This window comes from Eleutherodactylus coqui, chromosome 6, assembly GCF_035609145.1.
Source record: "Eleutherodactylus coqui strain aEleCoq1 chromosome 6, aEleCoq1.hap1, whole genome shotgun sequence".
Lineage (NCBI taxonomy): Eukaryota > Metazoa > Chordata > Amphibia > Anura > Eleutherodactylidae > Eleutherodactylus > Eleutherodactylus coqui.
Window position 1 is genome coordinate 141,599,034 of NC_089842.1, and position 26,529 is coordinate 141,625,562.

General features: G+C 45.4%; 1 protein-coding gene across 2 annotated transcripts in view; it reads left to right on the forward strand.

Moving 5' to 3' along the window:
- DNAAF3 (dynein axonemal assembly factor 3) overlaps nucleotides 1–22,244 on the forward strand; it is a 37,943-nt gene extending 15,699 nt beyond the window's left edge. Inside the window, exons 8-12 of one of the 2 annotated variants that reach the window (XM_066607755.1) lie at nucleotides 15,281–15,403; nucleotides 17,222–17,447; nucleotides 17,529–17,643; nucleotides 20,191–20,265; nucleotides 21,500–22,244. In XM_066607755.1, the coding sequence (XP_066463852.1) occupies nucleotides 15,281–15,403; nucleotides 17,222–17,447; nucleotides 17,529–17,643; nucleotides 20,191–20,265; nucleotides 21,500–21,665 (705 nt within the window). In that variant the 3' untranslated portion in view covers nucleotides 21,666–22,244. The remainder of the gene's footprint in view (nucleotides 1–15,280; nucleotides 15,404–17,221; nucleotides 17,448–17,528; nucleotides 17,644–20,190; nucleotides 20,266–21,499) is intronic. The other variant, XM_066607756.1, reaches the window with a different exon arrangement.
- Nucleotides 22,245–26,529: the final 4,285 nt, after the last annotated feature.

Sequence of the window (26,529 nt, forward strand, 5' to 3'; positions counted from 1 at the left end):
AGTGCTGATAGCACTGTTTCCTGTCGGAGAACAAAGTAACTGAAAGCAGATAACAGCCCTCGGGCTAGTAACTGCTTTCAGCTATGGCTTCATTTGCACGCTAATAAGCTATTAAGTAGCCGAGTAGCTACTTAATAGTTTATGCAAAATGATCGCTCAAAGCGGTCACTCAAACTGGTGTTTAAGCGGTTATCACTCCCTGTAACTGGGCCTTTATCCAGTGCTCCAATAGAACATGGATTGGGGTTTTCAATGAGACTACTCATTTTTAAACTGTCAAATGTCAATAGAAAAATAAGCAAAGAGCAGCCACCAAAAATATGCAATGCTGCTTAAAGGGGTTGTCCCGCGCCGAAACGGGGGGGTTTTTTTTTTGTTTTTTTTTTTAAAACCCCCCCCCCCCCCCCCCCCGTTCGGCGCGAGACAACCCCGATGCAGGGGTTAAAAAAACAAACCGGGTAGTACTTACCCGAATCCCGGCGGTCCGGCGTCTTCATACTCACCTGCTGAAGATGGCCGCCGGGATCCTCTCTCTCTCTGTGGACCGCAGGGCTTCTGTGCGGTCCATTGCTGATTCCAGCCTCCTGAGTGGCTGGAATCGGCACGTGACGGGGCGGAGCTACACGGAGCCGGCATTCTGCACGAGCGGCCCCATTGAAGACAGCAGAAGACCCGGACTGCGCAAGTGCGGCTAATTTGGCCATTAGAGGCCGAAAATTAGTCGGCACCATGGAGACGAGGACGCCAGCAACGGAGCAGGTAAGTATAAAACTTTTTATAACTTCTGTATGGCTCATAATTAATGCACAATGTACATTACAAAGTGCATTAATATGGCCATACAGAAGTGTATAGACCCACTTGCTGCCGCGGGACAACCCCTTTAAGTACCTGTCAGATCCTTTATTTTCACAGGTTTCAAAAAAAATAAAAATCACCTTCGTACATTAGATTTGTTAACCCTTCCGAATTGACAAGAATCCAATGTCTATGGAGCTCTAAGTGGCTAAACTCTTTAAAAAGTTTATCTGCTCTTCCAGCAATTTATTAGAGAATCTATAAGAAATCATAACCCTGGAAAGAAAGTAGAAAAAAGACTCTTCAAATAGAAAATATGCGCTTTTAAAGGCAGATCAAAAATCAAATCAGTACATGGATTCAATTTGGTACAAAAAATGCCTTGGGTTTCCCTTAAGCCCTGTGTAGTCATCTGTGTTGCTGTAAATCCATTGTAGCCCCTTTCCCAGGTTAGTAACAAAGCCTCTTGTATTTATGGAGTCCTAATCAGTTTTATGATTAGATAGCATTTTCTAGGAGACCGGAATCTTTCCAGAGACAAAATTATCTTCATTGACTGGGAAAATGAGGCTGATTATCAGGACACTCCAGTGACTCTACAGGGGCACATTAAGACAGCTTGTTTATCTGCCGCACTAAATATATTATACTTTGCATTCATTTGAATGATTACTGAATGTCAGGGAGTATACAGACATGCCAAATTTTTCCAGTCTGCTCCCTTGAATATGAACTGACTTTCTTCCATGCACTGAAACTGCTTACCGATACTTAAATAAATTATGCAAATACCAATCCTATCTATCTTGGCCCTATGGATTACCATTCCCTGTACAGTGATTGCTGCATTGTTATCTTTTATTACATTTTTATTTATGCATTTATCTACGTACCTGTTTTAAAGTGACTATTCGAGGTTAGAAAAAGTTTCAAGAAATGGTAGTATGTGCCTGCCTACAGGCTGTGTCCGGTATTGCAGTTCAGATATACTTTTCTCGTCTGTATCATTGGGGGACACAGCAAAGACCTTGGGTATAGCTTCTGCCACTAGGAGGGGAGACTAAGCATAAAAAGTGTTAACTCCTCCCACTAGCTATAACCCCTCCTCCTGCAGGCATGAGCAAGCTCAGTTTTTGCTTAGTGTCTGAAGGAGGAGACCTCTTCTATCAAGGTCCCCTAGGACTACATGGATGCGGGACAGGGCAGGCAGGACTCTCCCTGTCCCGATTATACATGGATGTGGGCAACAGGGCAGGCAGAACTCTCTGTTCCCCACGAGGAGGGCAAGACGGCAAGAGTCTGTCCTCCTCCAAGAAAAAGAGGCACATCAGCTCTGACTAAAAGCTGATAGTGACCCGCCAGTCATAGTGTCCCCATCCTGGAGCATTCCCATTCTTTCCAAAGGACGGCGAGATGATCGGGCTCACTGCCGGAGATGAGGTAGCATGCACAGTGTCAGGACAACCGGGAGTACGTGCGTAGCTATGGTAGGTGAGTATTCTCCCCTTGCTTCCCTGCCCCTGTAACAGGAGCCCCCTCCTATGTCACTGTGCCAGCCATGCTGTGAACGTGGCGTGTGTACTTCTGGTGCGGCGCGCTGTACTTTGCCTGGTGTGACCCTGTTGCTTGCTGATGTGCACCGGTTATACCACGCCACTGACGCCATGGCGGTGGCATGCTTGTATTACTGCCATGCGGCAGCCGTGTTGTTGTTTTGCCGCCATCCCGGCGGATGTGTTTACTGCTATCCCGGGGCATGGTGGCTAAGGGTGCTCTCCTTGGCTGGTTCATGCTAGCATGCGAGGGCCACTGTTTTGGGCCCTGATTTTCACGCCGCCATGGACCAGCCACGTCTACACTGTGGGCCCAGGCTTCAGGCTCTCCAGGCCTTGTGCTTCAAGCGCTGCATCGGCCTCTTTTTCATGGTCCCCACGGTGGTCGGGATCCTTGCCAGCATAGTGGGCAGCGGCCAGTGCTGCTGAAAATTTAGCCTATGTTTTTTGGGGGCTTCCAGGCCTTGGCCTCTTGTTTTGTGGTCCCCACATTCGGGACTTCTGCGAGCATTGCAGGCAGCAGCTGTTAGTCAGGGGGGGCACGGCTGAAAAATTTAGCCCGTGGTTTTTCGGGCCTATTCAACTGTTAGTCGCTGGTGAGCTGCTGCAGCAGGCCTGTGGCTTTCGCGGTTATCATGAGGCTGTGGCATGACCCCCCCCTGTGCGGGCAGTAGGAAGGGGGGGGGGGGCAGTGGTCACACTGTTTCTAGCCGTGGGCCAGCAGGTTCTACGGCGATGGTCCGATTGTTGGTATTGCTGACGCTGCGATGTGCCCTATTTGTTTATTGACAGGCTGCCTGTGACGCCACTGCATGGCGCGACGTGTGCTATTTTGCCGCCGCACGGCATATGCACTCTGCGATGCATGTTGCCACCCAAAGGCTATGCATGGGTTCGTGGTGCAGCTTGAATACGGGCGCACTTTTCTACTGTATAAGCCACTGCGCTGTGTTTTTTGCGGTCAATGCCGGGGAGCTGGGAAGCGATTGTGTGTGTGGCAATGTGACATTGGGTGTCACAAAGGCGGCCAGTGTTGGGCAACCCTCTGTGTGGTAGTTTGCGCGCCCCCACCCCAAACGCTATGGCCCTCTACTTCTAGGCGCCATAGTGTAGTCTCGTCCCTGCCCAATCCAACCTCAGCGTGATTCTGGGCTTGGGGACTCCTGTAGTACCTCCCATACCGGAAGGAGTACTTACACAGGGAGTCTCTGGATGCATCGCCCCTCATATTGCTCCGCATCGGGTTGAGCCTTGCCTTGGTAGCTCCCCGGTTGCCCCTCCTGCAGTTCTCTGCAGCCAGCAGTACCGCAGTGTCCGTATCTAGGACACGCGGACAGGGGTGGCCAGAGCCACATACCAAGTGCGCTCTCGCTACATACGAGATACATCCAGCTAGAGGTTATCTCATCTTGCGAACTACAGTGTTCAAACTAATTGCCAAAATGGCTCCAGTCTGACTGAGCTGTGGTACCTGCCATGTTGGTAGAGTACTCGTACAGGTATTCGCCGGACCATGTTGAGCCTGCCTATCTGTAGCTTCCCTGTTGCCGCTCCTGCAGGCAGCCGTACCGTGGTGTCATAGTCCAGGATGACACGTGGATGGGGGTTGGCCAGAGCCACGTACCAAGTGCGCTCTCGCTGCAGTGCGAGGTCACATCCAACAGACAGGATCTCGTCTTTCGAACTGGGTTGGAGCTAATTGTAGCTCCCCTGTTGCTCATCCTGCATTTTCATGCAGGCAACCTTAACACAGAGTCCTCGATGGCCTAGTGGAGAGAGCTGCTGATGAGAACACAAAAGGTCGTGGGTTCAAGCCCTGACAGTCTGGCTGCTTCACCTTCCTTTTCAGCCTTTAGGCGGCCAGAGCCACGTACCAAGTGCGCTCCTGCCACAGTATGAGATTATAGCAGAGAATAGCACATTTTACAGACAAGTGTTTGCTGAGACCTGTGGTACCTTCCATACGGACAGAGTACTTGCACAGGGATTATCTGGGATCATCGCCCCTCACGTCTGCTCCGCACGGGGTGGGGACTCGTCTAACGTGTAGTCCCCCGGCTTCCCCTCCTGCAGTTCCCTGCAGGCAGCCTTGGCACAGTGTCCATTCCCAAGATGACATGGGTCAGGGGCCGGCCAGGGCCACATACTATTTCCACTCTTGCCACACAATGAGAGTTACATCCGGCAGAGAAGTCTGCTTACTAACAAGGGTGTTCAAATTGTTTGCCAGCATTGCTGAGACCTGTGGTACTTTCCATATGGAAAGAGTACCTGCACAGGCATTCACTGGACACATCACTTCTTTCGCCTACTCTGGACTGGGTTGTGTCTTCCCTAGCTGTAGCTCCCCTGTTGCCTCTTGCAGTCCCTTGCAGACAACTGTGCCACAATGGCCGAGTCCAGGATGACACACTGACAACAGTGTTTTATCTTATCAGCACTCATCCAGGCTGGCTGAAGAGCGGTGTTACCCTCCACATGGGAAGAGTACTTTGCGCACAAATTCTGCAGACTCCGGAACAGGGGAGCCGTGCCTAGGACTGGATCCCCTATTATAGCCAGCCTGCAGTTTCCTTGCAGGCAGCTCTGGCACGATTCCCGCTTGCAGGATGAGCCGCAAGCTGGAGCCAGCCCAGAACAGCATGTGTTTGCAGTCTCACCACAGCACGAGATTGGTGGACAGAGTATCTCATTTTTTAAGATCAGTCTTGTTCTAAGTATAGTGGTAGTCCAGGGGTTCACCCTTCAACAGGGACCCTGGGGCTGTAGGTCCATCTATTAGCACCCTCCAGTCAAAACCAAAACATCTAGTGCCTTCAGGAAGTCTGGACTGCGTCCGTTTCAAAGCGGATGTGGGTCACTCAGGTTGTCTGGGATGCATTTATGATTCCGGTTGAGATGGCGCCGCTGCTTACCCTAATTTCCTCGATGTGGATAATGGTACTGTCGCCGTAAGGTGTGCTTAGACCCGCCTCCATCTTTGCTGGTAGAGCATGTCTCCACAGAGCCTTCTGGTGCAGCTACCATGCATATGGTTCTGGTCCAATGTTGGAGCCTGTCTGACAACTGTGTCACAAATCGAAACAGTTGGGATGACAGGCTTCCTCTAGTGTCCCGTTTTGACAAGGGTCAGTTGCTATATGGCTGACACACCGCGCATGGATGGGTGCATATGCATCGCAGAGCATTTGCTGGGGTCTCTCGGCAGTTATACAAATGCCTCTTTTCAGGACCCCCTCATTTGTGCAGGCACTCTGAGACCTGTATGGTTGAGAGCCGTTGGTCGTAATTTTGCTTTTTCTCATGTCTGGTATAGTGTCCGGACTACACCTTATGGAGCGTCATCCCAGTGAGAAAGTGGTTTACACTAGACTGATCCAGAAGCATAATGTGATCCTCCTGCATCATTTCCTCCTGCATTAGTCCTTGCAGGAGACTGTGGAACAGTTTACACTGATACTAATTAAAATGCTAGCACTTGTCCCGGACGTTTCCACAAAGGGATTCACGTACTGTGTAATCTTGAAGTAACACCAAATCTTATGGTGCCTGGTTAGTCATGCGGCTGCTTGACATCCTTTTAAGAAGCCACCCTGGTAGAAAACCAGAGAGATGACATTTCCATTTCAAAAACCATAGGCATCATGCAGAAGATGGAAGCTGTGGCCGTTGTCAATCCCTCAGGACTAATGCTGAGGGTATTTTGAGCCAATTACCCTCCCCTCTTTCATGCTCTCTGGTAGCGGTAGCTCCCATACATCGCCTGGGTTGCTCTCTACTAATTCTTTAACAGCGGGCTGTTATCAACAGCCTACCCGCCGGAGTGCTGCAGTCTGGATTTCAGTGTACTCTGCGTTTTCCCTAGGTCGACAGCAGTAGGCCCGAACTCTTGATGTACTGCTCCACTTCTGGGTGTTGACGCATTCAGTTTGCCTGGACTACTCCTCTCCCCTCTGAGCAGGAGGTGTTATCTGGCTGATTCTCCTTGTCATCGAGGGAGGGTCGTTACCGACTGGTTGCATGTTACCTAACTGCATGTAGTATCGGGATCCGCGTCAATGAGGTGTTCGTTTCACAATAGCTGCTAGTCCCATGGGACACGCCGGTTACAGATGGGCTCTGTCGTCCTCACAAGATACCTCTCAAGTGGTTTTAGTTAGTTACCTTGTCTCTGGGCTGACCCACTGTCAGCCCAAGTTGTGTCCTTGATTTTTCCGAGGAGGTTTTCTCATACTGACTCTGCTCTGCGGCAGAACAGGGTCACCATGTCACGAACATCATACTTTCAGGCTGTTACGGCACCTGTTACTCGGACAGCAGGCGCCTCGTCGAGAGCTTTCTCCCGGTGGTTAGATGAGACCGTTACTCAGACTACTTTATGCTCCGTGCCTAAGCTGGCTGGATACCTAAGCACCCGTAATGCTGATCGCAGTGAAAGGAGCTGATTACGTTCCTTTAGGCCTTCGGCTTATTATATTTTCCAGCACCCTTGGGTACTGCTCTAGAACATCCCAAGGTCTTTTCTGTGTCCCCCAATGATAGACGAGAAAACAGGATTTTTGGTATAACTTACCGTAAAATCTTTCTTGCCCTGTTCATTGGAGGATACGGCACCCACCCAGTGTGTTAGGACTTTAACATATATATACTCCTTGGTTGGAGTGTCCTCGGTGCAGTTGCACACGGTGGTACAAGGAGTACAGTTCGTGAGTATTGTGATTTATCAACTATTGTATCCTACTGGCTGCTCCTACTGCTTGCATACAAACTGAGCTTGCTCATGCCTGCAGGGGGAGTATAGCTAGTGGGAGGAGTTAACACTTCTTATGCTTAGTGTCGCCTCCTAGTGGCAGAAGCTATACCCAAGGTCTTTGCTGTGTCCCCCAATAAACAAGACGAGAAAGATTTCACGGTAAGTTATACCAAAAATCCTGTGTGTTTTTGGGGGGTTTTTTTGTTTTTTTTTTTTACTCAAAGCTGCGGATGGGAGGTGAATGGTCTCTGGAGGTGTGTGGTGGTCTTTGTTTTTGTGTTTTTTGTTTTCTTTAACCCATGTGTCCTGTTTAAAAAATGGAACAATGCCTCTGCAGCACCACTTGGAAGATGGCATTCCCACAAGTCAATGTCAGACCTTTTAACCCCTTGAGTGGCACGCCCGGAAAAGTTCCGTGACGAGCTCCACTGCTCATAGCAACATAGCCCGGAAGATTTCCGGGCTATGTATCACTGTGGGAGCTGCAGAGCACAATGCCACAAGCTGTGACAGTGTGCTCTGCCTGCACAGACCCACAGAGAACACAGCAAGGGCTTTGAAAAACCAGCAGAAGATATTGCCGACAATGTCCTGCTTTGTTTACAGGTTGCCATAGAGACCATCGGCTTGTCAGAAGCAAGCCGATGGTCTCTGTGGCAGGGAGAGCTGGTTGTTAGCTGTCAGAGGACAGCTAGGTACTAGCTCTTACAGCAGAGATCAGAGAAAACCTCCGATCTCTGCTGTGTTAACCCTTTACATGCTGCAGTCTATGTGACTGCAGCATGTAAAGGGCTGTCACTGCAGCATGTAAAGGGCTGTCACCATCGGACCCCTGGAATGTGATCAGGGGTCCTGATGGGTCCCTGTGGAAGTCCCCTAAAGGGACAAAAAAAAAAAAATTTGAAAAAAAAAAAAAAAAGTAAAAAAATTATTAAAAAAATAAAAAAAAACACTTGTCACCCTTTACTTTGTAAAAAATCAAAAATACAATCACACATGTGGTATCCATGTGCGTCGTAATGACCCAGAGAAGGAAGTTAATACATTATTTAATCCCTTAATGACATGGCCCCTTTTTTTTCTTTTTTCCCCATTTCTTTTTTTCCTCCCCCCTGTTTAAAAAATCACAACTTGGGGGCGGAGCCTAACCGCGGAGAGAGATGGAAGCCTAGAGCCCTCGCTCCATCTCCATAGCACAAGAATAGGCACATATCAGCAGCGATCTTGCCGAAAATGGGGAAGCTCGGAAGGGAGAAAGCGGGAGACCACGCTGTGACTCCCCGTACAGCTCGGGGACAAACAGATATGCAGAGATTCCTGAAGGACAGAAGCTCCCGCTCTCCACATGCGGCGGGCAAGATGGCGCCGGCGGCAGCAGCGGCTCTATCGGCAGCGCGGGAAGGAGAAGTCTCCTCGGAGGGAGAAGAAGATGAACCCCTTTCCAAGGGTTTTATGAGGGACTTATTGGCAGCAACAATGAATCCCCTGCTTGCAGAGCTGACAGCTATCAAGGAGGAGGTAAGGAGCGTGGGGAGGAGGGTGGAGGAGCTGGAGAACTCCACGGCAACCATCACCACTCATTCGGGTGAGCTGGCAGCAGTAGTGAAGGAGCAGCACTCCCAGCTTAACAAGATGATCCTCATGCAGGAGGATTTAGAAAATAGGAGTCGCCGCAACAACGTCCGCATAAAAGGACTACCAGAGTCCTGGGCATCTGAAGCCCTGCAGAAAGTTGCAATGGAGATCTTTGTGAACCTGCTGGGAGAAGACAGGGCAGCAGAGATCGTTATTGAAAGGGTCCATAGGGCTCTCAGACCACTACCGGCCACGTCTGAACCCCCCAGGGACATAATATGCAGGGTACTGTCATTTCCAGACGCAGTGGCCATCTTGAATGCGGCACGTAGCTCCAGGAACCTGCAGCATGAGGGGGCGGTGATCCAGCTCTTTCAGGACCTCTCCCCCTCCACCCTCGCCAAGCGCAGGTTACTGAGACCCCTTTTGGAAGAACTAAAAGCCAACAATATTAAATATGCATGGTTGTTCCCTTTCGGGATTGGGATTACACACAAAGGAAGAAGGATTAATATAAGATCCCCAGAGGACCTACAGGAGAGCTGGCATTTCTTGGGTCTCGAACCTATAAACCTCCCCAACTGGCTCCCTCTACCGGAGCTGCCAAGGCTCCCGACCTTGCCTACACTACCTCCGCAAGACGGCTGGCTTACAGCCACTAACGCAAAATCCCCGCGCAGCAAACAGAAAAAGAAACAAAGAGAAGAAAACACCGAGGGGACCACCTGAGCTAGTTTAAGCCAAGGTTTCTGTTTATTTCCTAGTTTTGGCTAAAAGACCCAGTGGAATCCCTTTGCTTGTGAAGGCTTCACTGGTATAGACCGAGATGGTCTCCCTACGGACACGAGAAGAAAAGTTCGCCGTTCTTCAGAGTTCAGATAAAGCTGCCAGATTGTACCGGTTATAACTTTATGACTGGCCCCCCCTTTTTTCTATGCTTCCCCACAACAATAATAATTGTGCCCTATTGTGCTCACCCGATTAGGCATTAGCTAAATTTATATAACCCCACAGCTGTGATTTTTCTTACCCCCCCGGAGAATACGTCTGTGCTCCTGTATTTATACGGAGCCCACCCGTATCTCTTACAGCACGAAAGGTGCTGATTTGTTTACCTACTTAAATAACGACTGCTAGTTGTTAATTGTATAATTTACCTATCCCTTTCCCTCTCTTCCTTTTTCTACCCTTGCCCCCCTTCACATCCTAACCCCTGGTCTATAAACAACTCTAGATATAAGAGGAACGGTTTAGGAGTCGGTAGAGGATAGCATACATAGTGTCTTAGAGCTCTTCAGGACAACTAATCTGTGTGTCGACCGCTGACTCTATTTTTATTCCCTAGTTCTCATAAAAGCATCACTCAGTTCCCCCAGGATTCGATGGGGAGATCGGAAGCCGCGGAGCCACTCAGAGTCACATCGTTCAACGTACGGGGTATGAATTCGCCTCAAAAAAGGTACTGCATATCACAACTAATCAAAAAATACAACACCAAGATTTTACTCCTCCAGGAGACACACTTTAAGGCAGACAAACACAGCCACCTCCCTGGGAAAAACTTCCCCCAGTGTTACCATAACACGCACCCTGTCTCCGCCTCAAAAGGGGTGTCAATTCTTATCCATAAATCTATAGCATTCACTTTGAAAACTAAACACTCCGACGAACTAGGGAGAACGCTTTTCATTAAAGGCACCATCAATGATGCAAAAATAACAATAGCCAATCTTTATGCCCCTAATGCGAACCAGGTAGAGTGGTTGCTGGACCAACTGAGAACACTGAGGGAATTTGCTGAGGGCCCAATTGTCTTGGGAGGAGATTTTAATCTGTTCCTCAATCCCCTGCTAGATTCGTCAAAGGGCAGGTCATGGATCTCCCAGAGACAAATCAAAAAATTACATAAAACGCTCCAGGAGATGGGGATCGTGGACGCATGGAGAGCCATTAATCCCTCAGAAAAAGACTATACGTACTTTTCACGAGTACATAACTCATTTCAAAGACTTGACCACATCTTTGTCTCCCGGGAGATTCTGAATAAGATAGAGAAAGCTAAAATAGAGGCAATCACTATCTCTGACCACTCGCCTATTCATGTGGATCTCAGGCTAAGCCCGGGAGGACACAGAGAATGGCTATGGAAATTAAATGTATCTTTGTTAGACTCTGAAGTGGAAAGGGAACGCCTCACGGGTTTGTTGGACGAGTTCTTCCTACTTAACGAAACAGGAGAAGTTGATCCCCCGGTTGTGTGGGAGGCCCATAAGGCTTATATGAGGGGCTTGTTCATCTCTTTAGGTTCTAAGCTTAAAAAGCAAAACCAGTTTAAGATAGATAATCTCCTGGCCCAGATTGCGAAACTGGAACAACTAAACAAACTGTCCCTGATCAAAAACAACATGGAGAAAATGATGGACCTCAGACGAGAGCTCAAACGCCTGCTAGAAACTAAATACAATAAAAAACACTTATATCTCCAGTACAAGTTCTACGCACACGGTAATAAGGGCAGCAAGCTACTTACTTCCCTAATTAAAAAAGCCAAGGCCAGGAATCACATCCCCTCCATTAGAGATCATCTGGGGGCAACTAAATCCTCATCTGAAGAGATTGCAGAGACCTTCCAAAGGTTCTACGCGGACCTTTATAATCTCAAAGAATCAGATTCTCCCACAGACCGGGTTAATACCATAGCCCAGATAGACCACTTCCTTACATCCGCTAACCTCCCAAAATTGCAGAATTCGGAAGCAACAAATTTACTACAACCCATTTCCTTAAAAGAAGTGGAAGACATAATTAAGAACAGCCCTAAAGGTAAGAGCCCTGGTCCGGACGGTCTCCCAGCAATATACTTTAAAACATTTATAGACACGCTGGCCCCCAAACTGAGAGATGTGATGAACGCTCTCATGACAGGCAAACAGCTCCCAAAACAGTCACAAGAGGCGCATATCACACTTATTCATAAGGAAACCAAAAACCCGGAGCTCTGTGGCAGTTATAGGCCCATATCCCTTATTAACGTGGACATTAAGTTCTGGGCAAAACTCCTAGCAAAAAGGCTGGAAGACATAATACCTCGTCTGATAGACAAAGAACAGGCTGGTTTTGTCAAAAGAAGGGAGGGCAAAGATAACTGCTACAGACTGCTTCACGCCATTAGATATGCACAGACCCACAAAATAGAGATGGCCCTGGTTGGCACCGACGCCGAAAAGGCGTTCGATAGGGTGAGCTGGACTTACATGGAGAGAGTACTGAGCCACTTCAACTTTCCAGCTGGTTTTGTCAACGCCATTTTCTCCTTATACAGAGAACCCTACGCAAGACTAAAGATAAACAATTTACTCTCCCCCCCATTTGATATCAGAAATGGCACCCGCCAGGGCTGTCCGCTCTCGCCGTCCCTCTTCATTCTCACACTAGAACCATTGTTGAGGATGGTCAGATTGTCCCCCACCATTAGGGGTTTGGAGGGAGACTCATTCAGTCTGAGGGCGGCAGCCTTTGCGGACGACATTATGTTTCTAATTACGGAACCAGAAACAGGAATACCCAACCTGGTCACCTTACTAAATAACTTCGGAACCATATCTAATTTTAAGATAAATTTTTCAAAATCTACCATTTTCAACGTATCGATTCCCCCTGTTCGGTGGAACCAGCTTAAGTCCAGCTCGCCCTTCGAAGGGTCAGACACATCCATAGATTATTTGGGAGTCAAAATTACCAAGAACATTAATGACCTATACAACGCCAACTTTGTCCCTTTACTGTCGCAAATTAAACTCTTACTACAGAAATACGATATCCCGTGCGCTTCCTGGATAGGCAGGAAAAATATTTTAAAGGCTTATGTCTTCCCCCTAATCCTGTACAAATTTAGAATGCTCCCCATCCACCTACCCCAGGCGTTCTTCAAAGCTATACGTTCCGCCTTCTCGGGGTATACCTGGAGACAAAAAAGACCTCGCCTGGCCTTTAGTCTTATGACCAAAAGGAGGAATGAAGGAGGGATTGGGCTCCCATGCGTCCACGATTTTTATCAGTCGGTCCAACTTAGGTACTGGCTGGACCTAGTGTCCCCCAAGGGAGACGACACTCTACGAGCACTAGCTAAGGGATGCGAGGGAGAACCACTCCTGGAAGAACTTTGGTTCCCAACCAAATATAATTACAGGTCAAAAAATTTCAATCCGCTCTTACGGGGCCCATGCGAGGTCTGGGACAATCACAGACGCTCTCTGGCGCCGGACCCCTCTCCTTTAGCCCCAATGAGCACTATTAATAAATACCTAAACCGACCATCAGATAGTGTTTCCAGAAAACTATGGAAGAGTTTTGCCCCATTTAACTTTGGCGATATACAAACACACTCTAATATTAAGCCAGCAGAGATTCTGGAAAAACTGACGCCACAATGGCCGTTTTCTTTCCTACAAAAAGCCCAGATAACACAAACCTTAGGCGAATTTCAGAGAATCTCGAGATCAACGAGACCCGAAACTCCCTTTGAAAAAACCCTCAAAAATCTTCCAAGCAATAGCTCCATCTCCTGTATCCGCAATAGATTCGTCGCCCCCACAGCCTACTACAAACCGGCGTTCTTAACATCGTGGGAAAAAGAACTAAAAATAACCCTCACCACGTCTGACACAAAGCTGATCCTACAGACCTCATTTGGCCTGTCCCCGTGTATTTTGCTCCAAGAAAGCCATTATAAAGTCTTAACTAGATGGTACAGGACGCCACAATGGCTACACACACACAAACTTGCGACACAAGACAAGTGTTGGAGATGTGGGATGGTAACAGGTTCTTACAACCATATCTGGTGGGAGTGTGGAGTACTATCTCCATTTTGGAGGGAAGTGGAGGAGGTCTTACGCATGCTAAAACCAAATTTCCAAATCACTCCAGAGATCCTCTTCCTCTGGAGACCGTCAACGAACTTCCATCCCCTTAGAGACAGACTGCTGGCGTTCCTATTAGATGCAGCCAAAGCATTGATACCCTCCCTCTGGCTGCAGAAAGCACCACCTACACTAGAACTTTGGAAAACCAAAGTCGAAGCAATCTATAATATGGAAGAGCTACATAGCTGGCACACGGACTCACATGAGGGTTTCATTAAAATTTGGCACCCCTGGAGACAGATAAACTAAAGCTTAAAGAATGGAATTCACCTTAACATATACCGGCCCCTAACTGTCATTGGCTGTTTGATGATTGAGGTGTGATCTCCCTGGAGTTGAGAACTTGGTATAATAGCCTATACTGAGGGACGACGGGTGGCTCCGCGGCATCTTACAGCTTCGTATACTAACTGGAGGAGAAGATTGGGCCATGGTGGTGTAAGCCTCGCCAGGAAAGAAGCAATAACTCAAACGCTACATGACTAGAGACTTCCCAACAGAACAGATTAAGATAGAATTAGACCGTTACACCCCCTACCCCCCCCCCCCCCCTGCTTACCTAATCCCCCCATCCCCCCCCACCAATTCCCCTATCCACAAGAATTGATCAGAAGTTAATTATGTTTACTTTCTCTCCCACGGATATGAGGCACCAGAACGTTCCATCTATACCACATGGCAAAGAGATGCCAACCCTACCAGGGTGCACGACGCCTCGTTCGCAGGGTCGAGAGAAAGGTTTTACTAGTTTATAGTATGTTGATCATAAGATTTTGCTTTTGCCAAGGTTATAGCATTTACATTTGCCTTGGACCGAGTGGTGGCGGACACAGTCTCTTCCTAAGACAACTTGTTAACTCTGCCACTACCCTAGGTTGATAATTCTCTTTGTAATTGGTCTGAGAAAAACTGTTTGTGATGAATATTGAAAAACTTGAATAAAATATGTTTTAAAAAAAAAAAAAAAAAAAAAAAAAAAAAAAAAAAAAAAATCACAACTTGTCCCGCAAAAAACAAGCCCTTATATGGCCATGTCAATGGAAAAATGAAAAAGTTATGGCTCTTGAGACGCAACTGCAAAACTAGTTGAAATTCAATGATTAGACCATTTTAAAAAAACCTGCCCTGGTGGGCACAACAGGGTGGTAGGAAACCTGCCACTCAAGGGGTTAAGAAGCCTTGTTACAATGACAGGGAATATAAGCAAAAGCCACAGTCTTCCCTAGAGGAAAAAGATAAACCATTCACAGACAGTGGTTTCCCCACTAGGTACTCTTCCTAAAGAGAAACCGTACCCTTCCCAACCTAGTCCATTTAAAAGAGGGGGGGAAAAACTCTGTAAACACTGACAGCATAGGACCCGTATTACTCTTTGGTGCAACATACTGCTGTTTTTTTGTTGTTTTTTTTCAAGCACACAATAACTGCATGAAAACATGTAATTACAGTCACTATTAAGATCATTCTTCAGCAGTCACTCGGTGTCCTAATCCCCTGTCTATTAAGAACACGAGCATGCTTGGCCAGACTAACCATTGATGTGTATGGAGGATCGGGCATGATGGCTGTTGTGTTTTGCCAGCTTACTCACCCTTTGTGTAGATGCAATCTGTATTGCTAAAAAAAGTAATCGGTTCCACTCTGTCTCAATAAGCAACTTTCTTTTTGGTTCCTAGAGACACGGGAAGGTACAGGCTCGAGGCTACTGGGGAGATATTACCACCAGTCCTTACATAGCATACGGAATCGAAACAGAAGAAAAGAGCTTGTTGAGAACGGCCAATGGTGTGTCTGCAAAGGTAGGCCAAAGTTTTAGATATATTTAGCCATGAACTTTTTTTTTTTTTTTTTCTTTGTATTCACTTTTTTAATTTTAAAGTTACAAAAAAGTAACGAGTATAAAATAACTGTTGCATTAAATAAAATCTATGGACCTATATAATATGCTTGTGAGAAGGGAGTACTTATGCACGCTGCAGCATTCCATTGTTTTTCAAATATTTTGGTCTTCTCGCAGTGATTTCCTTCCAGTTTAGTAGTGCCTTTCCTCTGTCCGATCTTTAGATCTTCTCACTTCTAGTCCATTGTCGGGTTATTTTATTAAAGCAGGATATAATGAAAACAAAAGTTTTCTTCTATCAATTTTAATATCTTGGAATGGTCCTAAACCTCTTCACCTTTAACACCTAATTGGGGGCTAAAAAACACTCAACCCTCATCTAGACATGGGTATAGCCGAAATTAGGGGTAGAGGTATAAGATAAATCAAATAATTCCTTTGGGATTTATCGTAGGGGAATTAAAAATAGACGGTAACCCTAACTGATTTTCCAAAGTGAGGTACCAAGCAGTATGCCTAAAAGGAGATGCGCATGCTATAATATCGGAAGTGGCGAAAAATGCTTCTATAAAGGAGCGCCATTGCCAAAAGAACTTGACTCAGCTGGTCTTTCTATTTCTAGTCTGTCCATATGAAGGAGGTGTTTGATATACTGTGTGACATCTATTGTTGGAATTTGTGGTTTTAGGCCTCCTTCACACGAGCGACACTGCATCGCTGCGAGAAAATCGCAGTGGTATCGCATCGTTGCACTATGCGATATCGCTGCGATTTTCTCGCAGCAATACCGCGATTTTGTAGCACTACAAAGTCGCATGTGACGCTACAAAATCACGCGGCCTTGTAGCATCTGCTACTGTCAAAGTTGCATCGCATCGCATGCAAACCACGTTTCCATGCGATGTGATGCAACAGAGAGGAAGGCTCCATAGAGAAACATGGGCTACAAAACCTTGCGTGTCGCGGGCATATCGCCGGACCTGCGAGGTTTGTGTGTCGTTTTGTAGCATGCTACAAAACATCATGTGTGAAGGAACCCATAGGAAACCATGGGCTTCTCATACATGCGATTTTGTAGAATCGTAGCAATACTACAAAATCGCGCGACTTTGTCGCCCGTGTGAAGGAGGCCTTAGTCAGTACTGTAATAAACAGCGTTTGCTTATAAAAAGGACAATATTCTATTTTTGCCAATTTCGTTGTGGGTGGTGACGAGTAACATTTTTATGTTTGTGGAGACATTGGAAGGTTGCGCCTACATGCCTTTTTATATAATGGTTCCAATCTCTGCCCAAAATGGTTGGAGTTTAGGACATGACCACAGACCATGCTGTAAGCCGGTCCGCAATTGTGAACATTTAGGGCAGGCGTGTAGGCGATCTCAGTTATTAGGATGGGTGGGGATATTAAAGCCATATATGGCTCCATGCATTAATTTAAGTTGTGATTCTCAACTTTTTATTAGCAATGACTTTCCTCGATGAAGCCCACCCCTCAAGTATTTTGTCACTTATTTCAGGGTCTTCCAGTTCTCGTGTCAAACTCTGAAAGAGGGGGGTTGTAACCTTTATCTGCATGGCTTTTCCTGATGTGGAAATTGAAGGTGCAAGTTGAGTATCTCTTAGGAGGGGAGTTTATGAAGAAGTTTAATGTATTAGTAGCCTGCTCCTTGGTTACATCCATTAGTAAACCATTTTGACATAGTTATAAGTATTTCATTGGCTTCACAAGACTACAAGCCTAGTGCTGAATTTGCCTATTTTTTTCCACCTCCCAGACTGCTCAAGATTTGTCCCAATACAACATCCTATCCATGTTTCATGAGTTGGTGACTGGACAGAAATACTCTCTGCCTACAACAGACAAAAATGGGAATGAAGAGGAAAGCTCATGTAACATTTCATCCAATGATTCTGTTGGCCAAACCTCTATCAAACAAGAGGATGAATCCAATAAACAAACTAAAGGAGATGCAGATCATGAAAAATGTGGAGAAGCTCCAAGTAAGGGGGAGAGCGATTTGGTCAAGAATCAAGACTGCATAACGCTTGTATCTACTGAATATGTTCTCTTCCATTTTCTAGATTATCTCCAGATAAACAATGTGGTAATACATTTTCTTCCACATAGCTGGGTGAATGATCTTCATCGTAGGAGCAAATTCCTTAATCTGTTCAATATAGTCTATTTCTCCTGCAGGTAATTATCATTGTTACTAAGTATGAATTCAATGGGGGCTGGGCCTGTATTACCAACTCTGGCTGCTGCAATTTGGACAGAGCTGCTGCTTCTGGGCTCTTATCTACACTGGTGAACAGCTGAATGGCCTGTGTCCCAAGAAGCGGACTCCCACCAATCAGCTATTGATGGCCTATCCTGGGGGTGCTCTTTTACATGTGTATTGTAGTAAATGGCTGTATTTCCCATAGAAATAACTCGACAGCAGCTTTTCTTATAACTCTGTGGTGTTACTGTTACTCCTTCTGAAAATGTATGACTAAATGGGAACTGGGTGTTGACCCTACTTGGCACTGTTTGGACAGTGACCATGCAGGGACATTTCCCCATGACTAGGGGAATGATAACCTATAGTCTAGTTATACATTTTTCTTGAGTAACATCTGGTAGCAATAACAGCTATAGTACTAGATCAAACTGACCTGGTTGGTCTATGCGAGGTTAGACTAGTGGTCCATTCGGCGTAGTAGGGTACAACCAAAGATTTCTGCACAGTCTCCAGCAATATAAACATTCTAGAAGAAACAAGCTGGGCGGCAAGAAAGGTGGATTGCTAGCAGTACTAAGTCCAAAGACTCGACTCCCACTAATGAGTTTAAATTCTCCAAAGTTGCTAACCAGGCAGACCAGACTTTTTTTCAAATTTTAGTAAGGCACTTCCATGAGCTAGTAAACAAGTATGTAAACTAGTCAACTAGTGGGAGAGAACCAGAGGAGAGGTGAATTTACAATTGGTGATAACTAATTTATGTGCACAGTAAAGCAGACTACGATAGAAGAATCTTTTTGTGAGGCGTGACCTATATACTTACTGTCACTGACTGTACCCTGTTTTTCTGAAAATAAGACACTGTCTTATTACTTTTTTTGCTCCCAAAGATGCGCTAGGTCTTCTTTTCAGGGGATGTCTTATTTTTCCATGAAGAAGAATTCACATTTATTGTTGAACAAAAAAAATGAACATTTATTATATACTGTACAGTAGTTGTCATCACAAACCAGCATAACCAGACAAACTGTGAATCCTATCAAGAATTTCTTGTTACTATTATTTCCATGTACATACTGTATGGAGACTGTAAGGATAACCCCCTAAAGAATCAAAGTGACACACAGGGCCACAAAAAATAAGGGCTGTAAAGTACCTGCCCCCCACACACTGTCTGGAGACTAACGATCAGCAGCAGTTCCTGGACCACGTGTACAACAGGGACGGTATTGCAGCTTCTTGCCACCAGGGAGAGCTCATCACAGCAGGCTCGCACAGCAGGGACAGAGCTAGGTCTTACTTTTGGGGCAAGCCTTATATTTAGCACTTCAGCAAAACCTCTACTAGGTCTTATTTTCAGGGAAACACTGTAGAAGCCAAAAAGGAAGCAACTTTCTCCCACTGGTCATCTTGCAAATCCTAGCGATCTGTCCTCCATTTGGGGAGGGACTTATCAAATGTTTTGGGCTCTCTGGAATGTAAGATTATATATGGGGGTCAAGGCTTTGGCTAGCTCCTAGGTTCTGAAGAGAACTACCAGCCTGCAAGATTCTAGTGACCTTAGGGGAGAATCAAATTGTGCCCTGACAGTGTGACATAACTGCAAATACTGAAAAAAGGCTGAAAAACTCAAAGAAAATTGCAGAGGTGCAAAAGTAGAAAAAAAATGTGTCCATAAAAAGTTGACCCATATCTGACTAAAACTTGCCTGCCTGGAGAGCAACTAAGGGAGTCAGGTTGGGGTTATGCTACAGAAGTGTAAAGGGGAAGTAAGAAAACAGAGGCACGTGCCAGCAGGGTGTTGTCAGCCATTGGGCTACTACAGTCACAGGAAAAAGGCTGCACTGGGAAGTAGACTTGTAGCACTAACAAAAGTTGGTTTGATTTTCTTATGATCCCAGTATATAGTACTTGCTAGTAAACTCCAGAATGGCTCCTTCCACAGTGACGTCACCACAGCTCCTCCAGCCCGCTGGATCTCTGTGGTGGCAGTAGGTCAGTGTCTCCTGTCAGGACTGCTGAGTTGTGTTCAGTTTGTAATTTTTGTCCTCCCCTTCCAAGAGCCCTAACTTTGTTCTTCCTCTGTCAGTCAGGCTCTGTGTTTTTATATAATCTATAGGACCTGCAATGATGTCACAAGGGGCAAAGCTGTTGGCGTATACAGTACTTTCTACCAAACTCTAGAATGTCTCTTCCCACAGTAGTGACCTCACCGCAGGTCCTGCAACCAGACAGATCTCTGTGATGTCGGTAGATCAGTGTCTCCTGTCAGGACCACTGAGTTGTGTTTTGAGATAACTGCTTAGTTATTTTCTCATTTTGTTATTTTTGTCCTCCCCTTCCAAGAGCCCTTCTGTCGGTCAGGCTCTGTGTTTTATATATACTGCAGGACCTGCGATGACATCACCAGGGGGCGAAGCATGCATACATACATACATACGGACAATTGGTTGTTAAGTTTAATAAGTTGCTATAAAGCTTGTGTCTCTATATTGAAAGTGTGTGTTTCTATGTTTTAGCATGGTTCACCATTTGACTCCAAACTACCAGCTGATCACAGCCAGGAAAGCAACTCTTATTGTAGAATTAACAAAGTAAGTGTTTTTACTTGTCACCAGGCTGTTTTAATAGTTGCTATAGTGAATCTTTTCTGATTTGTGGAGTTGGGAGTGGAAATGGTTGAATTTCTGTACATGCTAGCTCTGGGGTTAGCACCGTAACACTACTGAGGTTCTGAGTTCAAATCCAAGCAGCGCAATATCCACATGGAGTTGGTATCTTTTCTGAGGGTACTACCACCTACTTTTCGTATTGGTTGATTTTTTAAAATTTTTTTTTTTTCCAAAAAATTGACATTGGTATGTGAGATTCTCTAGAAAGGCTCACAATGGAGGATATGCATGATAAGAATTCAGAAGACCAGTGTTGTGGCCACATGCAACATTGCACAGCACTCCAGCATATATTTTTGGTTATATAGTCCAGCATAGGCTATTTTTATAGAGTGCTGTAAGGGTTCATGTGTATGCCTTTATGTATACCTGTTTAGTTGATGTGCCATTTAGGTCTGCCATCTTTGTTCCATCTTCCCCCTCACATATGGTTCCCCTAATGCAGACTACATAAATGTCCCACTGTGCATCTGGCACTTCAGTCACATAGGTGGTGCAGTCTCCTCACCCTGCATGTCCTATCTAAGGGCAGCAAGTGATAGATGAGATCCAGAACCTCTGTTCCCCAAGCTCACACTGCAGTCAGTGTATTCCTATTAGAGGAGGCTTCCTGCTGCTGTGCTCTGCCTCCTGCTTGGGATAGGTTTTTACTTGTCAGCCCTTACAAGCAGGGGGCAACTAAGCTGGGATCAAATACATTGCTGGTGAATTAGCATTGTATGTCCCTGAAAGTTTCACTGAGTGAGGCCGGGCATCTGAACCCAACAGGTCATTCCGTGTAAAAGGGCCCTTTGGCCACAGTCAGTCACTGTCTAGTCTTAGCCCTTATAGTTAGGGCTGTGGTTGGCCCAAAGCTTATTTAAAGTCTTCCCAAACCAAACAGGAGTCTACCAAGACTATACCTTTTTTATATACAGTATTATATTTTTTTCTAATGAGCTTTGTTTTAGCAGTTTGACAATTTCTGCAGGCAAAGTGGGAGGCAAATTTTTGTGCCACCTAAGTGATTTAAGGTTTCCTCTACAGTTAATGCGGGGAAATTTGCCATCTTGTCTTTATGCATCATAGCTTGTGATTATTCTTCATGAAGAGCAATGAACTGCATGACTTTTTGGGGTCTGGAACTAATTTTTCAGCTTTGTAATTTTGTTTCCAGGTTCATGGTTGATCTCCATGTGGACAAGATAAAAAGCTATGTGACCATAGTGACCAAAGTCGCCAAAGAAGCTGGATTTGCGGCCACTGAAAACACTGATTGGAAGCGAGATCACATTGCCACATTTGAACGTGTGGATGACAGCGAAGAAAACAAAGGATTGTAAAGAAAGTCATGTTCATATAAACTGTGTACATTACAGCTCCACCCACATGTCACAATCAGATGGGCCGTACTAGCGGAACCGAATGCAATGTTATACTGCAGCAGCACAAATATCTCATTGGCCATCCTCTGCAGGAGCATTCAAAAGAATTGTTCATGATTAGAAAAAATGGCTGCTTTCTCTAGGGCCCATTCAGATTTTTCCATGGAAGCGCACAGGCTCAGTATGAAGCCTATGCCGCTGTAACGCCGCACAGAATGGCGATGCCGCATGTCCTATGTTCATGATCCGGAATCGGACAAGCCATGTGCTCTGAGTTGTATAGTTTAGCAACTGAGCTCCATTGACATGAATGAGGCTGAGCTGTGCTATTGCACACAACCAGGAAATGGGCCTTAATTGTTTTTTTTAACTTTAAAGAAATCAGCCTTAATTGTTTTTTTCTTATCCTGTACAACACCCTTTTAGGCCTTTGTTCACATGATGGCATTTCACCACAGGTTTGGGTGCCCAGATTCACGGCAAAATTCCCACCTTTTTAGCGTTCTACTGACTGCTATACAAATCTGTGCTGGGGGGGGGAGGGGGGGGCATGTCAATTCTTGGTGTGGTTTTTGTGTGAAATCCGCATTGGGCAGCCACATGTAGATATGTCCCAATCACAGGCTAAATCGGCATACGGATACATGAAAATTTGCAGCAGAACTCCAAAGCTTAGGCTGACTACACACGAGTATATGCATATTTGCACGCACATGAGCACCGCAAATGAGTGGAATGAATGGTTTTAGTTTTTTGGACGCGCATCGGTGTATATTTTGCTGTTGTTTTGTGTATGCAAGGCTTGTCAATGGCGCACGCAAAAAGCACTGGTGCTCTCAGCCATTTAAATGGCTAATTAGTCTGAGTTCAAGATATGGGGTTTCTTTTTTCCTGCACAATTACGCAGTGTATCGCACCTCTAGTGTATTGTGCGTGCATCTGCACATCCCCATTGACTTCTATGGGGACTTTTCCTGTGTAAATGTGCAGGAAAATAGAACATGCTGCATTTTTCTTTTTTTTTTTTTCTTTGCATAAGCGAAATGTGCAAGAAATGCGTACATTTTAACGAACCCATTGAAATGAATGGGTTCTATTCACTGCATATTGCGTTCACAAATACAGCCATGTGAAGCCAGCCTTAGCTTCGAGGCTGTGCCATGGATTAAACTGCCAGATCCACCATCCAGAATCCAACATACATCTGACCATTAAAAAGCCCGTGTGAACGAGGCCTTATTGTGCCTTTTCCATATGATGCAGTTGCTCCTTGTAGTCATTTTCACAAGATCTCTTCAAAGGAAGCAGTCACGTTCAACTTGATGGTCAATGCAGGCCGCGTGTTATACAGAAGGCTGAGCTGATTGATGGATACAGTAGTCTTGTGAGAATAGTTCTGTATAACTTGTGATTTGAGGTAACTCTATGCCCGGTCTGAGCGTGTGCTACTAATTCAGGGACAGGAAAGTCTACTATGGACTTAATGTCCAGTGGGTGAAGTGACCCAGTGATGAACAGGAGTTCGGATCATTACATGGCAAGTTGGGGCCCATTCACACTGACATATTTCCTATCCATGTACTTCTGTGTATTTCACATATAGCATACAGACCTATTATAATTAGGCTATGCACAAAGGGTTTTTTTCACACAGATCAATAGTCCATAAGAAAAAATAAATGCAGCATGTCCAATATTGGTCCATATCACAGACCAAAATTGGATATGCAGTGTCCACTGCCTGTAGGTATTGGACAGCACAAGGAGAGGGGTGTCCTTGTGCTGCCGATGTGAGCTGCACTCGAGAATCTCAGGTGCAACTCTTATGTCCACGTGAAGTGGCCCTGAATGATTTTCCCACAAAACTATATATCAATCAGCTCCTGCAGCACACGGAGTGAACATCTTGTCCTATGTGACTGATTCACTTAAAAAGTTTCCCCTGGGTACGTTTTGACATAGTGCCTAGTAGAGCAGATAATATACTTGTCGATTGCTTTACTTATGACATTTCCCTTCCAGTCTGGTCCCCACAGGTCCCACGTGATCTCTGTTGTGACTTGCCAAATATTACTTTGTCTGCTGTGTTAGTTTGGAAGTCTCTCTCTATTGATTCCTTTGAGAGCTGCAATGTGAGTCTCATAGGAACGAATAGAGAAAGGGACTTTCGGTCTACTGCAGTGTTTCCCAACTCCAGTCCTCATGGACCCCCACAGGCCATGGTGTCAGGGATATCCTATAGTAAGAACAGCTGTGGCAATGTCTGAGGCACCGACTATAATTACACCACCTACATCACACAATCCTTTTTCCAGAGTGGCTTTCTAATTAAGTTAAAGGGAACCTTTCGGCAGTATCTTCACTATTAGGGTGACTACCCACTAGCGTTTTGTTTTTTTTGTTTTTTCCCTGCTGCGATTTCGCTGCGTTTTTTTTTTCCAATTGACAATTGGGGGGAAAAAAAACGCAGCGGATTCGCAGCATAAAAAAACGCTAGTGGGTAGTCACCCTTAAGCTGCTGCCATAGTGCTAGGAGTGAATCTATGCAGTACACATGGCTGTGCCCAAACTCAAAGTAAGCATCACCCGAAAATCTTACTTTTGGCACATTCTATGTAAATTCCATGTCTAAAGTCAATCAGGTAGTGCCAAGAGCTTCCCGAATCACTGCATCATGCCAGTCTCCACTCCCCCTCTCAATCGCTGCCTTGCCTAACTCCTGATGTCGGCGCTTGTATCCGTGAACATGCCCTGCGGTACACTCCCCACATTTTATGGCACATGTGCAGTTTATCTGCCTCTACTTGGTGTTGGTGTAATACCTGCTCATGCGCCAGCAGATCAGGTCTGCATGGTGGATGCAGAGGTCACAGCAGCAGCTTCCGCTTAGACCCCGGTGTAGCGTGGCACTGACAGCCGGCGGTGCCTGGAAAACTCCTTTTAAGAGAACAATACGTGGCCAACCGTTGCCCCACTTACATCACTAAGGCACAATAGCAAGCTGGTTTTTGAGTATCTGCGCTCCAACAAACTCTCTAGTATGTGCTACTTTTGTCCTATATGGCATATAATTTATTTGTTAGATGTGAGTACAACTTTTGTTTGTATAGTTAATGTGTTTTGTCGTCTTTTTATCCATTATCCACTTGGCGGATAATGCAGATAAGTTTGTTTTATGCTTTAAATCTAGGGTCACCAACCTGTGACTCTAGCTATTGGGAGCGTACAACTTCCAATGTTCCAGGGCAGCGTACAGCTGTAGTTTAGTTGTAGAGATCTAAGTAGGAGATCTAAGTTATAAATTATATTGATAACACTGGAGACAGAAGTCTGTGCATGAAGGATGCTTTTTTTTTTCTTGATATATAGATATAATATAATATATTTAATGCAAACCATGCAGAAGTAGAAGTATGGATTGCAGTTTTTGGTTCTTTCTGATGCAGTTATGTAACTAGGAGACCATTTCTAATGCTTCAAGACCATTTGGTACAAGAAAGTGTCCAACAGCATTTCTCCCTCAAAACATAACAAAAATGGCTTTGTAACTAATATTTTAAAGATCTTTGGCGAATAGGTTATTTCATAATTACCAAGTGCGATGTGTATTGGTGTTGCTGTCGGCATACTAGATGGCAATGGTAAATGGCTGCAGTATAACTTCATTACCTGTTTTAATGTATTTCTTTCTTTACTATATTCAGTATTGGGGGGGGGGGGGTTAAATTCCAGTTATATTTTGTATCAACAATAACCTGGATCAATAATGGCAAATACAGAATATTCACATATATATGTTTTTTAACATGTGAAGTTCTTACAATTGAGAGTTTCTTTTCTGATGAGCCGGGCTGTAGGCAAAGTTAAAAGGTTGTATGGGAATAGAAAATTATGGCTACTTCCAGAAACTGTACCGTACGTGTCCATTTGGATTTTGTCAGCTCCATTAAAGTGAATAAGGCTGAGCAGCAATACCACACAACCTATGAACAAGTGTGGCACTAGTTCTGGAATAAAGCAGCCATGTTTTTCTAATGGCATACAACTCCTTTTAAATTGATTTCCCCTGGATTTTTCATGATGGCATATCCCTAAGAGGTTGCTATGTCAGGCACTGATCTAGTGAGTACTGGTCCTCCCTCATTTGTCTGATCAGTAGGGGCTCTTGAGGGAAGATCCTTATTGATTCCACACCCACGGTCCTGCTGGGCCAACTAAACCCAAAGCCCAGCAGGACATAATTATGAACTGGAAGTACTTAAAGGGTTTTTACTATTGATGGCCTATCCTAGTGATGGGTCATTAGTTTGGCTGGGGTCTGCCGCTTGGGACCTTGACTGATCAGCTGATTGTGCGCCTGCTGACAGTGCCAAAAATAGACCAAAGTTGAAACGGAAGCCATTATTCTACCCCGTGTAGTGGTCAACGCTTGTAATTGCAGGTACAGCTCTCATTTAAATCAATGGGACCCCAACCTGCAGTCACAAGCACCGGCCACTAAACGTGTTGGAGTAAAGGCTTCTGTTCCAACCCCTGTGTATTTGTGGTCCTGACCAGTCACCTGTTTCGAATGGTGGACCCCAGCCAATCAACTATTGATGCCCTATCCCGAGGATAGCTCATAAATAGTATTTTACCTGGAAAACACCTTTAAGAAGTAGACATAAGAAAAGTAAATCAATCAACGGCAGCTTGTTCAGTGCTTCATACTAGAGCAAAATGTTGTATTTCTTCTACTCCTATGCACGGAATAGGAATGAACCAAAAAGAAGTAAAACAGCCAAAATAATGATACTGAAGTTTTAGCAAAATGCAAACTTTT